This window comes from Oryctolagus cuniculus, chromosome 3 (genome assembly GCF_964237555.1).
Source record: "Oryctolagus cuniculus chromosome 3, mOryCun1.1, whole genome shotgun sequence".
NCBI lineage: Eukaryota > Metazoa > Chordata > Mammalia > Lagomorpha > Leporidae > Oryctolagus > Oryctolagus cuniculus.
In genome coordinates this window covers 2837797-2852113 of record NC_091434.1, presented here as the reverse complement: position 1 = coordinate 2852113, position 14317 = coordinate 2837797, and the positions used below count along the sequence as shown (strand labels likewise).

The 14317-nt window shown below is 59.7% G+C and overlaps 1 protein-coding gene across 1 annotated transcript in view; it reads right to left on the bottom strand.

Moving 5' to 3' along the window:
- Positions 1–14317, bottom strand: part of COL6A3 (collagen type VI alpha 3 chain) — an 88174-nt gene that overhangs the window by 34791 nt on the left and 39066 nt on the right. Inside the window, exons 9-17 of the mRNA XM_051838217.2 lie at positions 13024–13629; positions 9912–10526; positions 7470–8069; positions 6310–6647; positions 4616–4694; positions 3158–3303; positions 1911–2003; positions 1411–1464; positions 563–634 (exon numbers count right to left, since the gene is read on the bottom strand). Coding sequence (XP_051694177.2) covers positions 563–634; positions 1411–1464; positions 1911–2003; positions 3158–3303; positions 4616–4694; positions 6310–6647; positions 7470–8069; positions 9912–10526; positions 13024–13629 — 2603 coding nt within the window. The remainder of the gene's footprint in view (positions 1–562; positions 635–1410; positions 1465–1910; positions 2004–3157; positions 3304–4615; positions 4695–6309; positions 6648–7469; positions 8070–9911; positions 10527–13023; positions 13630–14317) is intronic.

The window sequence follows — 14317 nt, the reverse complement described above, 5'->3', positions numbered from 1 at the left end:
GCGGGGCACTGGAAAGCTCAGTGGGTTAAAGCCACCGCCTGCAGTACCCGCATCCCATGTTGGCGCCAGTTCAAGTCTGGGATGCTCCACTTCCCATCCAACTCTCTGCTATGGCCTGGGAAAGCAGTGGAAGATGGCCCAAGTCCTTGGGCCCCTGCACCCGCACGGGAGACCCGGAAGAAGCTCCTGGCTCCTGGCTCTGGGTTGGCCCAGCTCCAGTCGTTGGGGCCATGTGGGGAGTGAGCCAGCAGATGGAAGACCTCTCTGTGTAAGTCTGCCTTTCAAACAGATCTTTAAAAATGCTGGAGGCTTGTGTTCCCTATCCCTCCACGCCCGGGCCCCTTCCAGCCTGGCCTTGCCCAACACTGCCGGGAAGAGGTCACTGCTGACCGTGATCAGCAAAAGTGGGCGGAGCGGCCCTTCTCCTAGGAAAACTTGGAGAAACTGGGTCACTCCGGCCTGCACACTGAGCCTGCCCTCCCGCCGGGACCAGGGAGGGCCCATCCCCCATCCCTCATCCCCCATCCCTCATCCCCCACACCGCCCATCCCCCACACCGCACCTTCACGCCTCGCTGGCCCGGGCAGCCCTGGAATCCTTGTGTGCCATTCACGCCAGGCGGACCGCGCTCACCCTGTGGCGGGAGAGAAAGGCATCGCACGCGGGCGCTCCCGGTCCCCGTCCCCGCGTCCTCACGGGGTCTGTGTCAGTGAACGGAGCCCCTCAGCGCCCCTGAACCTGCAGGTCCCAGAGGGCACGGAGCCGTGGGGGTCACAGCACAGAGGGCAGCCAGTGGCCCCTGGGGGGACTCTGCTAGCCTGGCTGCACCCCAGCACAGCTGTGGCTCCCAGCTCTTCAGCAGAGCCAGGTCCAGCCCTGACCCCCAACCCCCCAGCAGGGGCCCCACCACTCCTGTCCTAAGCTGAGACCTTACTCTGGCACCTCAAAGCCTGGCCAAGCTGCATCTGTCCCAGGCTCATCCCCACCCCCTTAACTCGACCTCTTGGGTGCTGACGCCCGGGTCAGCCACACCCCCAGGCGGCCACCCTGACGGGTAGCCCTACAGCCCTGGCTCGGTTCGCCAGCCCCCGCCCCAGCTCACTTCCACGTCTGCCTGCATCTTAGTCTTGTTTGTGGACGCCGGCGATGGGGTGTGGATGCCGGCTACGGAGCTCCCTGTCTCGGCCCACCTGATCCCTCCCTCAGAGAGCGAGCACAGCCCGCGCCTGTGGCCCTCAGGTCACCTGACTGTGACGGCAGGGTAGAGAGCCGAGGAAAGTCGCTAAGGGCATTGGAAGTTTCCTCCCAATGGGAAGCGCATCTGGCAACAGGACAGCTTGCGAACTCCACACCCGCCCCGCCCCCGCACACGGGGAAAAGACGGAAGGAGTAAGACGGATTTGCACTTACAGGTCCACCCTCGTCTCCAGGATAGCCTCGGTATCCGTCTTCTCCAGAAACACCCTGAACAAAGGAAGCAGGTGCGTCTGTCGGAGCCCGCAGCAGCCCCGCGAGCCCCTCCACGCGGCCCTGGGAAAACCCCGCCCCCCTGTGGCTGCTGCCTAGGACCTGACGGGTCCCGGGGTTCCCTGCCGGCTGCCGCTGTGCCGAGAAAGGCTGCCGGTTCCTACTACGTTAGGGCAAAGCGGCACGCCCGGCCGCACGCCAGTGATGCCCCTGGTTCTCACGCTCTTTGATGAAGCCAAGAACCAATGTGCTGAAGAGTAGCTTCCTTCACCCGTGGGAGGAGAAACCAGGGCAGATGCGGGACCTCCCTGGGCCATCTCCAGGGTGGGGGCCCTGGCCAGGCACCTGCTCCACACTCGGGAACTCTCCTTTCCCTCTCCCGCCTCTGGGCCGTGACCCTGGGGAGGTTCCCCAGCCAAGGCCACGCGAGAAGAGGGCCCTACCTTTGGCCCGATGCTGCCGATGGGGCCTCGGTCCCCCCTCTCTCCCGAGCATTTGCAGGGAACCCCACAGCAAGCTTTCTCGGCGATGTTGTCCTAGCAAACGGAAAGAAATGTTCAACTGTCAACGAGTTCCTAAAAAAGTGACAAATAGGCTTTTAAAGGTAAAAATCAGATGCAGGTGGATTTCACGGGCGAGAGGAAGTCACTCCAGACGGCATCCGCTCTAAGGAGGAGCCGGGCTGAGGTCCAGCCGCTGGCAGTCAGGGTGAGGGGGAGAAACAGCGACCAAGGTAAGACCCATTTTATCCATGGGCTTGGTCTTTCCTGAATTCTCCAACGCAGATTTTCAACTTTCAAATTATAAGAACCACTTCCATGTGTTTAAACTCCACTCACCCAAAACTGCAGCTGGCTGGGGCTGGAATGGGCTCCCACAGAGAGATGCGTGCCGCGCCCTTGCTCAGAGCTTGGTCAGAGTCACAGAGCACGGCTGCACCACGGCGTGGGGCAGGGCAGGCCCCAGGGGCGCTGGCCTCTGAGCCACAAGGGCCACAACCCCAGGTCAACAGTGCCCCCAGCACCTGGCAGACCACCTGGCCTTGCCATCTCACCCTGGCCCCTGCCCTTATGTGGGAAGGACACATCCCACCTACAGGTCCCTGGGCCAAACTCATGGCCGTGTTGCCCCCAGGCACCCTGCCCCCACGCACTTCCCAGAGCTGTCACTGCACCCCCCGCCCAAGCCCGGTGGCAGCCCCTCCAGCGGCCAGCCCCAGAGAAAGGCTGGGCTGGGTGAGGACCAGGAAGCACCCTGGAGGCCCCTTCCTTTGGCCAAAGGCAGCTGGAGGGAGAGGCAATGAAAAGACTCCTCCGGCCAGGCAGGCCTGCTCTTGACCCCGTCCTGCCGGCTCTCGGATCAATGGACAGTGCATTCTGCCTGGGGCGGGCCATCGCCCTGATTGGCATTTCCTGCCATCTTGTGAATGAAAAATATTCAAAGAGGCTAAAGGACACATGGGGTCCACGGGCCTCTATGTGGACGCCTGCAGCCCGGTGCCCGCTGGCCGCCTCTCCGGCCACATGCCAGCTCCACTTCCAGCATTCACACGGGTGACGGCCACAAGGCAGGTCCCAGGGGAATCAGATGACCTGCGTTACCCCCCACCCCAGACACCCTGCCCAGCCCCGGGCCGTAACGGACTCCATTCTCCTGAGACGCGGGCCTGTGTGGAAGCCGCGGCGCTCACCAGCTGCTCGGCGAGTTCGTAATCCAGGTCGAGCAGGTTAAGCCGCAGGGGCCTGTCATACATGAAGCCCCGCCCGAACTCCAGCTGGGTCAGCTGCTCCAGGTTGGCCACGCGTTCCAGGCCCACCAGGATCAGGGCTCGGACACCTGGGGGGAAACACGCGTGCTCCGTGAGCGCCCGGCGCTGCACAGCTGTAACGGCTTCTCTCCGCCGTTCTCGCTTTTTGAGAAAATCCCAGCATGAACTCTGACCTTTAACCTGAGCAGCCTTCGTCACGCTAACCAGCTGCTCTGAGCAGTCGCAATATTGACACTCTGGGTTCCATTGAATGATCCCTCTAGCTCACCACTAACTAAATGTATTGCTGGGAGTATGAACACAGGAAGTGGTCTGCTGTGGTCATCCACACGTAAGCCCTCGGGCGCTGGCGTGCTGCCCCAGCAGGGTGCAGTGGGGGAAGAGAAACCCTGGCTCCGGCTCAGGGGGCGCAGTCTCTTCTCTGCCGCTGGGAAAGTCGGCACTAGCAGAGCGCTCGTCACAAACCGTGCTGCCAAAGAGTCCCCTCCGGGGGCCGGCGCTGTGGCATAGCGGGTAAGGCTGCAACCTGCAGAACCGGCATCCCGTATGGACACCAGTTCAAGACCCAGTTGCTCCACTTCCCATCCAGCTCTCTGCTGTGGCCTGGGAAAGCAGCAGAAGATGGCCCAAGTGCTTGGGTCCCTGCACTCATGTGGGAGACCCGGAAGGAGCTCCTAGCTCCTGGCTTCAGATCAGCATAGCTCCAGCTATCATGGCCAGCTGAGGAGTGAACCAGTGGATAGAAGACTCTCTCTCTCTCTCTCTCTCTCTCTCTCTCTGCCTCTCCTTCTCTCTCTGTGTAACTCTGACTTTCAAATAAATCTTTAAAAAAAAAGAAGTCTCCTTCATGTTGGGGGTTGGCATCCATTTTTGGTCTCCAAACTCCAAAGCAAACGAACGTTCAAATACCGCATCTGCCCATGGACCTGGTGGCTTACCAGCAGGGAGGCCTACACTATTTACTGTATGTTAATTATACATATTTTTATTTAATTGTTGGAGTGCTTCGGAGCTGTGGTGACTGGAAACCGAAACCATTGCAAAGGTTTTTGCCAGTCAGTCAATGCCTGGTTGACATAACGGAGTCACACAGTCAGCCCTCCACGTGTTCCACACGCCCTCCCAGCTGGATGGGTCGTGGGGCCAGCAGGGCCATGCTGGGACTTGGTGAGAAAGTGCCCATGGAAGGCAATGGCTCCTTGTTGGCCTCCCCGCACTGTGACGCCAACGGGCATGGAAGGGCAGGAGCCCGGGAGAGAGTCCCCCAGCGCAGGCCACTCCCTCGGACAACACCGGCAACACAAAGGTCTCTGCCCAGGAGAGCAAGGCACCTGCCTCCCCCGGGTGTGCTTCCCCGACTCAGAAAGCCCCGGAACCTACCTTGCTGCCGGAGCTCCTCGGAAGCTCTGTGCAAGTCCGCCAGGTCTCCGTCCACCCCGTCAGTGAAGTGAATGACCACCTGCAGACAGAGGAGAAGTCGGACCCCAGCCCGGCCCCAAGGAAACCAGAGATCGGGAGGGACCGAGAGCCCGGCCTGCAGTGCTGACCCAGGGCCGGGGTCACCAAGGGTCACTCTACCTGTGCACCTGCCTGTGTCTATATGTACATGTGCACCTGTATATGTGTGCACCTGTGTATGTATGTGTATGTGTGCACCTGTGCATGTATGTGTGTGCACCTGTGCATGTATGTGTGTGCACCTGTGTGTATGTATGTGTGCACCTGTGTATGTGTATATATGTGTGTATGTATGTGTGCACCTGTGTGTATGTGTATGCGTGCACCTGTGTGTATATGTGTGTGTGCACCTGTGTGTATGTGTGTGCACCTGTGTATGTATGTGTGTGTGCACCTGCGTGTGTGTATGTGTGTACACCTGTGTGTATGTGTGTACACCTGTGTATGTATGTGTATGTGTACACCTGTGTATGTATGTGTGTGCACCTGCATGTGTGTGTGTGCACCTGTGTGTATGTGTGCACCTGTGTGTATATGTGTGTATGTGTGTACACCTGTGTGTGTATGTGTATGTGTACACCTGTGTATGTATATGTGTGTATGTGTGTGTACCTGCCTGTGTCTATGTGTACTTGTGCACCTGCCTGTGTCTATATGTACATGTGCACCTGTATGTGTGTGACCTGTGTATGTATGTGTATGTGTGCACCTGTGCATGTATGTGTGTGCACCTGTGTGTATGTGTGTACACCTGTGTGTGTGCACCTGTGTGTGTATATGTGTGTGCACCTGTGTGTATGTGTGTACACCTGTGTGTATGTGTATGTGTGCACCTGTGTGTATGTATGTGTGTGCCTGCATGTGTGTATGTGTGTGTGCGCCTGCGTGTGTATGTGTGTGCACCTGTGTGTATATATGTGTGTATTTGTGTGCACCTGTGTGTATGTGTGTACACCTGTGTGTATGTGTGCATGTATGTGTGTGTGTGCACCTGCGTGTGTCCGTGTATGCAATGAGAGCTGTGAGGAGGGAACACGGCTCATTCACTGAGCAAGTGTGTAATTAAACCTGAATTCAAGCCTAAGTACTGGTTCCAGGATTTTCCTTGCAGTGTAAGTAAAATGGGCCAAATGCACAAGATATTACATGGAATTCCAGTCGGTTAACACGGAGAGAGGGCTGGCTCTGTGGTGTGGTGGCCTAAGCCTCCGCCTGTGGCATTGGCATTCCATATGGGCTCCAGTTCGTGTCCTGGCTGCTCCACTTCCGATCTAGCTTCCTGCTGATAGCCTGGGAAAGCAGTAGGAGATGATCCAAGAACTTGGGCCCCTGCACCTGCATGGGAGACCTGGAAGAAGCTCCTGGCTCCTGGCCTCAGATCAGCCCAGCTCCGGCCATTGTGGCCATTTGGGGAGTGAACCAGCGGATGGAAGACTCTCTCTCTGTCTCTCCATCTCTGTATCTATAACTCTGCCTCTCAAATAAATAAATAACTCTTTAGGAAAAAGAAAACACGGAGAAGATGGGCACTCGGCACGCGCACACAGGGAGTGTTCCCACAGGACCCCCGGGGACATCCGGCCGTCCCCGGCCGCTAGCACGTGCACCCCGCTCACCTTCACGCTGTCGGGCGAGGCCTGCTGGAACTTGTTCTGGTACAGCCGGAGCGTGTCGGCCGTGAGCACATACGGGTGCTGGCTGCGCATCCCGCGGAACTTCTCAAACAGCTCGGGCCGGTACTCGTCAAAGTCGAAGGCCTCCACCGGGCCGGTGGGCGTGTTGGCCACCACGGACACCCGCACGGTGGGCGTCTGGCTGCCGCTGCAGCTGATCCTTTGCATCTGGCTGATCCTATTCAAGATGGTGTCCACCTTGGACTCGAGCCCCTTCTGGGCCACAAAGATGTTCTGGTCTCTGGAGCCGTCAAAGCCCAGAATCACCTCCAGGTTGCAGGCTGAAAGGAGAGACACCAGCGATGAGCCGAGGGCCTGCGACAGGTGCCACCCGGGCCAGGTGCTGGGACCTCGGCTCCAGGCAAGACGCCACCTTGGTCTGAGCTTTGAGGAGTGGCTGCTCCTGCCTCCCTCCCAGAGACAAGTGACAGTAGCTGCGAGAGTGGTTCTCTTGAGGATGCAGATTCTCTGATAGCCAGCAGCTGGTCTGGCAAGCCTCTGCTCAGGAACAGTAATCAATAAATCTGAGTTATTGGGGGAATTTCAGAGGGGGAGGAAGTAACTTTTTTTTTGACAGGCAGAGTGGACAGTGAGAGAGAGAGACAGAGAGAAAGGTCTTCCTTTGCCATTGGTTCACCCTCCAACGGCTGCCGCGGCCGGTGCGCTGCGGTCGGCGCACCGCACTGATCCGATGGCAGGAGCCAGGTGCTTCTCCTGGTCTCAAATGGGGTGCAGGGCCCAAGCACTTGGGCCATCCTCCACTGCACTCCCGGGCCACAGCAGGGAGCTGGCCTGGAAGAGGGGCAACCGGGACAGAATCCGGTGCCCCGACCGGGACTAGAACCTGGTGTGCCGGCGCCGCAAGGCGGAGGATTAGCCTAGTGAGCCACGGCGCCGGCCAGGAAGTAACATTATGGGTAATAAGGATCAGGAAGAACTTCCTGTGGTTGAGGCCAGGTGAGAGCCAGGACACCCCCCCCCCCCCGCCCTGGCAAATGTTTGAAGTAGTCAAATGCTTCAGGGATCCATGGACCAGCCCAGGGGCCCCAGAACTGGCCAACAAGGACCGCGCAGGACCGGAACGTGCACACGGAGGGGCCTACCTCTGGAGACGTCAGACCCGCCGGGGCACAGGGTCTCGTGCATGGCGTCGTGCAGGGTCTCCAGCACTTGCTCGCTGAGCTCCGACAGCTCCTGCACGTTGCCCACGCGGAAGGCGGTGGCGCTGTTGGACGCGATCTTCGCCACCTCCTCGGAGTCGATGTTCCTCACGCCCACGGCAAACACTTTGACGCCTTTCTGGGTGAGCGCCAGGCTCACGTCCTGGGCGTCCTCCACCGACTTGCCCCCGGTGATCACGAAGGCGATCTGAGGCACCCTCTGGTCCAGGCGGCTGCCGGCGTCGGGCACGAAGTGGTTCGTCCGCAGGTGCTCGATGCCCACCCTGGTGTTGGCGTGCCTGCCCCCCTTGTAGACCACCTTGTTGATGGCGTCGAGGATCTGCCTCTTGGTGGAAAAGTCCTTCAGGAAGAACTCGTCGGTGGGGTCGGAGTTGTACTGCACCAGCCCCACCTGGATGGAGTCGCCCTCTTCGTACACCGTGTCCACGATCTCCGCCACGAACCGCAGCACTTCCTGGAAGCTGTCCCTCCGGAAATTGATGGACCCGTCCAGCAGGAACACGATGTCCGCCTTCTTCTTCTCTGCGAGTGGTGGGAGCGAGGGGAGCTTAGGTTTCCGCGCCCAGAACGCAAATACACGCGATGTAAGCAGAGGCTTGAAACACAACCGTCTTCACAGTTGATTCCCAGTGGAAACCCTCCCTCACCCCACCGCTCCCTGCTTCCTGACCTCGGTCCCCAGGGTGTGCGGGCAGCAAGAACGCAGAGGATGAATCACCTAGAGAAAAGGAGGCGCTTGCAAAGGGCAGCTCTGCCAAGCTCAAGGAATTCAGCTAGGGAGCTGCGTGTGACAGCCTGTGGCCCCAGGTGCTCTGGGAAGTGCCACTAGAGACATTCTGGGAAAATAAGAGGGGGAGGGAGAGGGGGAGGGGAAGAGGGGATAGGAGGAGGAGAGAAATGGGGGACGAGGGGGGAGGGGAGGGGGAAGAAGAGGAGGAGAGAAATGGGGGAAGAGGAAGGGGAAGAGGAGGGAGAGGAGTAGGGGAAAAGAGGGAAGGAAGAGAAGAGGAGGGGGAGGAGGAAGGGGAAAGAGGAGGAGGGGAGGGGGAGGAGAGGGAGGAAGAGGAGAAGAGAAATGGGGGATGGGGGAGGGGAAAGAGGAGAGGGAGGGGAAGAGGAGGGGAGGAGTAGGGGCAAAGGTGGGGAGTGGGGGGAGTAGGAGGGGGAAGGGGAGGGGAAGAGGATGGGGAAGGAGGAGGAGAGAAATGGGGGACAGGGGGAGGAGGAAGGGGAAGAGGAGGAGGAGAGAAATGGGGGAAGAGGAGGGTAGGAGGGGAAGAGGAGGAGGGGAGGGAGGGGGAGGAGGGGGAGGAGGCAGTGTCCGCAGGATTGGGGCAGCTCAGGGAGGGCTGAGCATGGTAGAGGCGGGGCCAGGAAGGGCTGGGAAAACACTGGAAACGCAAAGCCTTCGAAGGATTTTCCGAGAGCTTCTCTGTTGAAAAGCCGTGCCAAGGGAGGGTGGTTTCCGGATTATAGTTAGGCAGTTGAGACCAGCGTGGAGAGCAGGAGAAACCGGAGCCCTGTGGGAGGCGTGGGAGGTGCCATGGCCAGCCCTGGGGCAGCTGTGAGAGCGCGAGAGAGGACTGCAGCTGTCCCTGGAAAGCCAGCGCTCCTCGTCTGCTCTGAGGGTCCCAGTGGCAGTCACTGGGCGGAGGGGCAAGCAAAGGCAGGAGCTGAGGACCAGGAGCTGGGGGATGGGCTGTAGGTGGACAGCCTCTGGCCACAACACTCCAAGGAAGCAGCTGTGTCTGAACTATGGAGGCCCCCGACCACATCGCCCCAGGATCCGGCTGACTTCAAAGCTGTGGCCAACTGGGCGTGAGCCGAATGACTTCAGAGACCCACCGTGCACCTGCCTAGGGCCCGCAGCTCTCCCGGGGAGTGACAGGAGACCCGTGACCCTGCACCTGCCTAGGGCCTGCAGCTCTCCCGGGGAGTGACAGGAGACCCGTGACCCTGCACCTGCCTAGGGCCCGTAGCTCTCCCGGGGAGTGACAGGAGACCCGTGACCGTGCACCTGCCTAGGGCCCGCAGCTCTCCCGGGGAGTGACAGGAGACCCGTGACCGTGCACCTGCCTAGGGGCCACAGCTCTCCCGGGGAGTGACAGGAGACCCGTGACCAGGCACCTGCCTAGGGGCCGCAGCTCTCCCGGGGAGTGACAGGAGACCCGTGACCGTGCACCTGTCTTTCTGGGATACCCTTCCCTCTGCAGCTTCAGCTGGTACTTTCCCTACCACTCTGCTTCTAATCGTCTGCAGGGACAGCCCGGAAAGAAGGAATTATCACCACGAATGTGAACTACTCCTCTAATTCTATGCAAACCCCGGTGTCCCACTCTGCCGCCACGGTCACACGGCTCGTACCTGGCCGAGAAGGAGGAAGCACGTCCACGCCCGGCGGCACAGGGGTGGCCCCGGAGGGTCCGAAGGAGCTCACGACGCTATCCTCTATGCTGGGGAGGTCGGTGAACTCCCGCACGGTGAACACCAGCCTGGGGTCGTTGGCGATGCTCTGTACCTCCGCCCTGTCGACGTTTCGGTCTCCCACGCCCAAGCTCACGATCCCCGAGGAACGCAGCACCTGCGCAAACCTCGAGACGTCGTCCTGGGACCTTCCCCCAAGGAACAGCACCAGGTGCTGGGGCACCCCGTCCTCGATCCGGCTCCCAGCTGACTTCACAAAGAGATTTCTCGCCACAAACTCCAGGGCTTTGCCGGTGTTCAGCGGAGACCCCCCCTTGAACCTCAGGCGCCGGATGGCTTCGAGCACGGGGCCCTGAGACTTGTAGGTCTTCAGGTAGAACTCTGGGAAGACCTCGTTGCTGAACTGCACAACCCCGATCCTCACTTTACTGGGGCCGATGTGGAGTCTGCCCACGATCCTGCTGACAAAGTCTCGAATGTGTGCCAGGCCGTCGGGTCTGACGCTGTCAGAGCTGTCGATGAGAAACACGATGTCGGCCGCGTCGCTCTCAACAGCTTCGGACAAAAGAGACAAGAGGAGACAGGTTCAGTACGGCGCCGGCCTCGTCGGCTGTTGTCCCTGAACTGTGCCCTGTGCTGCAGGGTCATATCCTTAATCGTATCAAATTATCTCTTGATAAGCATGTGTGGTTTGTCTAATTGTGGGGACCGGCGCTGTGGCGCAGCAGGTTAAAGCCACTGCCAGCAGCACCAGCATCCCATATTGGCACTGGTTTGAGTCCCGGCTGCTTCACTTCTGATCCAGCTCTCTGCTATGGCCTGGGAAAGCTTTGGAAGATGGCCCAGGTCCTTGGGCCCCTGCACCCACATGGGAGACCCAGAAGAAGCCCCTGGCTCCTGGCTTTGGATCGGCTCAGCTCCAGCTGTTGCAACCAATTGGGCAGTGAACCAGCGGAATGGAAGACCTCTCTTTCTGGCTCTACCTCTCTCTGTAACTCTTTCAAATAAAAAAAAATCTTTAAAAAGAAAGAAATAAATTAGTTGTGAAAAATTCAGCCATTTTTATCACGGACACATTTTCTGGCTCCTTGGAACGTGTTCAGCACGCCCAAACTTTGCCTTTCCAGCTGATGCCATTTTTGTTTTGGCTTTGCTGTCCAGTTACCACTAACTTAAGGAATGGGAGCACCCTGAGCGCTCAGGTTGGATTCTACCATAACCCAGACGAGAGGGCAATCAGCGGGGACATCTTTGTTGGACAAGAAGAGAGACAGCGGAGGCCAGAAATCCTCACCCAGTGATGGCCCCGGACATTCCCGATTCCACCGCAGCAGAGCCGCAGCGGCGCCCAGCCTGCAGGGCTGCCACCCCCAGCACAGCGGGCACACAGCACGCACGGTGCGATGGACGACACTGTGCGGAGCCACACGCCCACTCCCCGGGCCTCCCCTTGCTTCTTCCTGCTCCCGCGTCCCTAGCTCGTACACAGCAGGTGCATTTCATTTTGACCACATCCCTGCCTGGACGATCTGAAACCCAAAATGCTCCAACATCTGAAGCTTTGTGGTGCTCATCTGATGGCACACTGGAAAAATTCCACTCCACAGAACTTTTTTTCTTGGCCGGCGCCGCGGCTCAATAGGCCGGCACACCGGGTTCTAGTCCCGGTTGGGGCACCGGATTCTGTCCCGGTTGCCCCTCATCCAGGCCAGCTCTCTGCTGTGGCCCGGGAAGGCAGTGGAGGATGGCCCAAGTGCTTGGGCCCTGCACCCCATGGGAGACCAGGAGAAGCACCTGGCTCCTGGCTTCTGATCGGCACAGCATGCCGGGTAGCGGCCATTTGAGGGGTGAACCAACGGAAGGAAGACCTTTCTCTCTGTCTCTCTCTCTCACTAACTCTGCCTGTCAAAAAAAAAAAAAAAAACACCTGTTTCCTGCACAAATATAAGATGATCTTCGGTAGATGAGGAATGAAACACGAAAGAACCTCATGTTTAAATTCAGTCCCCTCCCCAAGATCTCTCATTATGTTTGTGAAAATATTACATCAAAAGTCTGTGGTCCTTCTGGCCCCAAGCATCTTGGGTAAGGGATAGACGACTGCTGAAGTGACTCAGAATTCTGGGAAGAGGACTCACTTCTCTCTGGGAGGACGCTAGCTGCTCTGCTGCCACTCCACGCGTCTCCACCTGCCTCTCCTGCGTGGACACTGACAGCTGAGCGGGCCACATCCCCGAGCCACTCCCTCTGAGACAGACGGGGCAACCTCTGACCCTGGGGGGCCGGCCCCGCCCCTCACAGCCCTGGGGTCTCTGCTGGGCACAGAGGACTTCACAGAATGTCAGCATCAGACAAGGCCACGCCGTGACCATGCTGGAGCAAGACCGAAGCCAGCCACTCCAGAGTGACATCCCGCCACGGACAAAAGGAGAGCACACCACGAACCCAAAATGACCCACGCACCCCACCTACCCACACAGGGTAGGTAAGCGTTACAAGGGGCCAGTTCCAGGGGCTGGTGGTGTGGCATTGCGAGGAAAGCCACTTGTGACACCAGAGAGTGAGGGTGCATCCCAGCCGCTCCACTTCCACTCCAGCTCCCTGCTAATGCAGACTGGGAGGCGGTGGAAGGTGGCCAAGGGCTTGGACCACTGCCTCCCACATGGGAGACACCGTGGAGTTCCTGGCTCCTGGCCTCAGCTGGGCCCAGCCCTGGCCGTCGAGACCATTTTTGGAGTGAACCAGTGGATGGAAGATCCCCGCCTCCCTGTCTCTCCGTCTCCTCTCAGAACTACTTCTACTTGACAGTGTGCACATCTCCCCAAATTCCTCTGGCACAGCTCAAACCCTAGCAGAGTCCACCAACACCCCTCGGGCACTTCCAAGAACCATGGACCCAACTCGGGGGTCTCAGTGGACCTGGGGGGGATGGGCATCGGTCAAGGGACACTGCCTTCATTCTCATTTAGCTTATGAATAGCATGGCTGCAGAGAGCGCCATTTCTATATCAAAAATCGCCGGGGAAAGCAAGCCCCAGGCTGGCAGTCGTACCTGGGGGCGGGTAGCTGGTGGCGGACAGAATCCGCTGGATCTGCTCGGCGGTCAGGGTCGTGATGGGCGTCAGCAGCTTCTGCTCCAGGCTGGGCAGCTCCCGGAAGGTGCTCACGGAGAACACGTACTCGGGGCTCAGCGAGATCTTGAGCAGCTCCTCACGCTCGGGGCTCCTGGCCACGACGAACGGGGCCACGCCGAACTGCTTGAGCTCGGCCGCGGAGTCGTCCACCTCGTCGTCCGGCTTCCCCGACGAGACGAGCACCAGGAACTGCGGCACGCCCTCCTCGATCCGGCTGCCCAGCGGCCTCTTGAAGATGTTCCTGGACACGTACTCCAGGGCCCCGCCGACGTTGAGCTGCCGCCCGCCCTTGGGCCGCAGCCGCCGCACGGCGCTCTGCACCTCGTCCTTGCTGGAGTGGGCATTCAGCAGAAACTCCACCTTGGGGTCCTCGCTGAACTGGATGACGGCCACGCGGGTGGTGTCAAAGCCCACGTCCAGGTACTCCACCAGCCTCTCGATGAGGGTGCGGATGTACTGAAACTCGGGGCCGGCGTTCTGCGACCCGTCGATGAGAAAGACCACGTCCCTCTTGCTGCCCGCACCTGTGAACCACACAGGACCACCAGGCTTCACCTACGTTGGCGTGAGCCACGCCCTCACCGCCCCCAGCAAGGGAGCCTAATGCCAACCACCAGAGACAGAGCACGGGCCGAGGACTGAGCCACGAATGGTGAGAGGGAGGAGGGAATCCAGCCGAGGGTGAGCACAGCGGACCGTGTCTCAGGACGACGGCGGGAACCCCACCCAGGCAGATGCCAAGATGGCGCCTGAGACGGGTCCCTGGGCTTGGCCTCACGGTGGGAGCTGGACTAGAGCACTCTGCGGAGCAGCAAGAAGGAAAGACAGATCGGGGTGACTCAGAGAGCAGAGGAGGAGTCTGGGTAAGACTTTGAAAGGACCTGGGTACCCGTGGAGGGGAAGTGGGCGCCCACAGAGAAAGCCAGGCATTGCCATGGTGAACGGGATCCTCCAGAGTGGGCAGTAGAGGATGCTGCCGGGAGAGAGCTGCAGAGGGCGCCACTGAGCAGATGAGAGGGACCAACAGGATGCCACGGGGCGGGGGGGCATGCCGCTGAGTGGGGCATAGGAGTGGGGGGGGCCTGGGAGGCAGAGACAGGCACCCCAGCAGCAGGTAGACTGAGACAGGACCCCCTTGCTGCAGAGGGAGCGGAGCGTCAAGTTCTCTGCCGTCCTTCCAGTGGGACGGAGCTCGGTGGAGGAAGGGGCAGC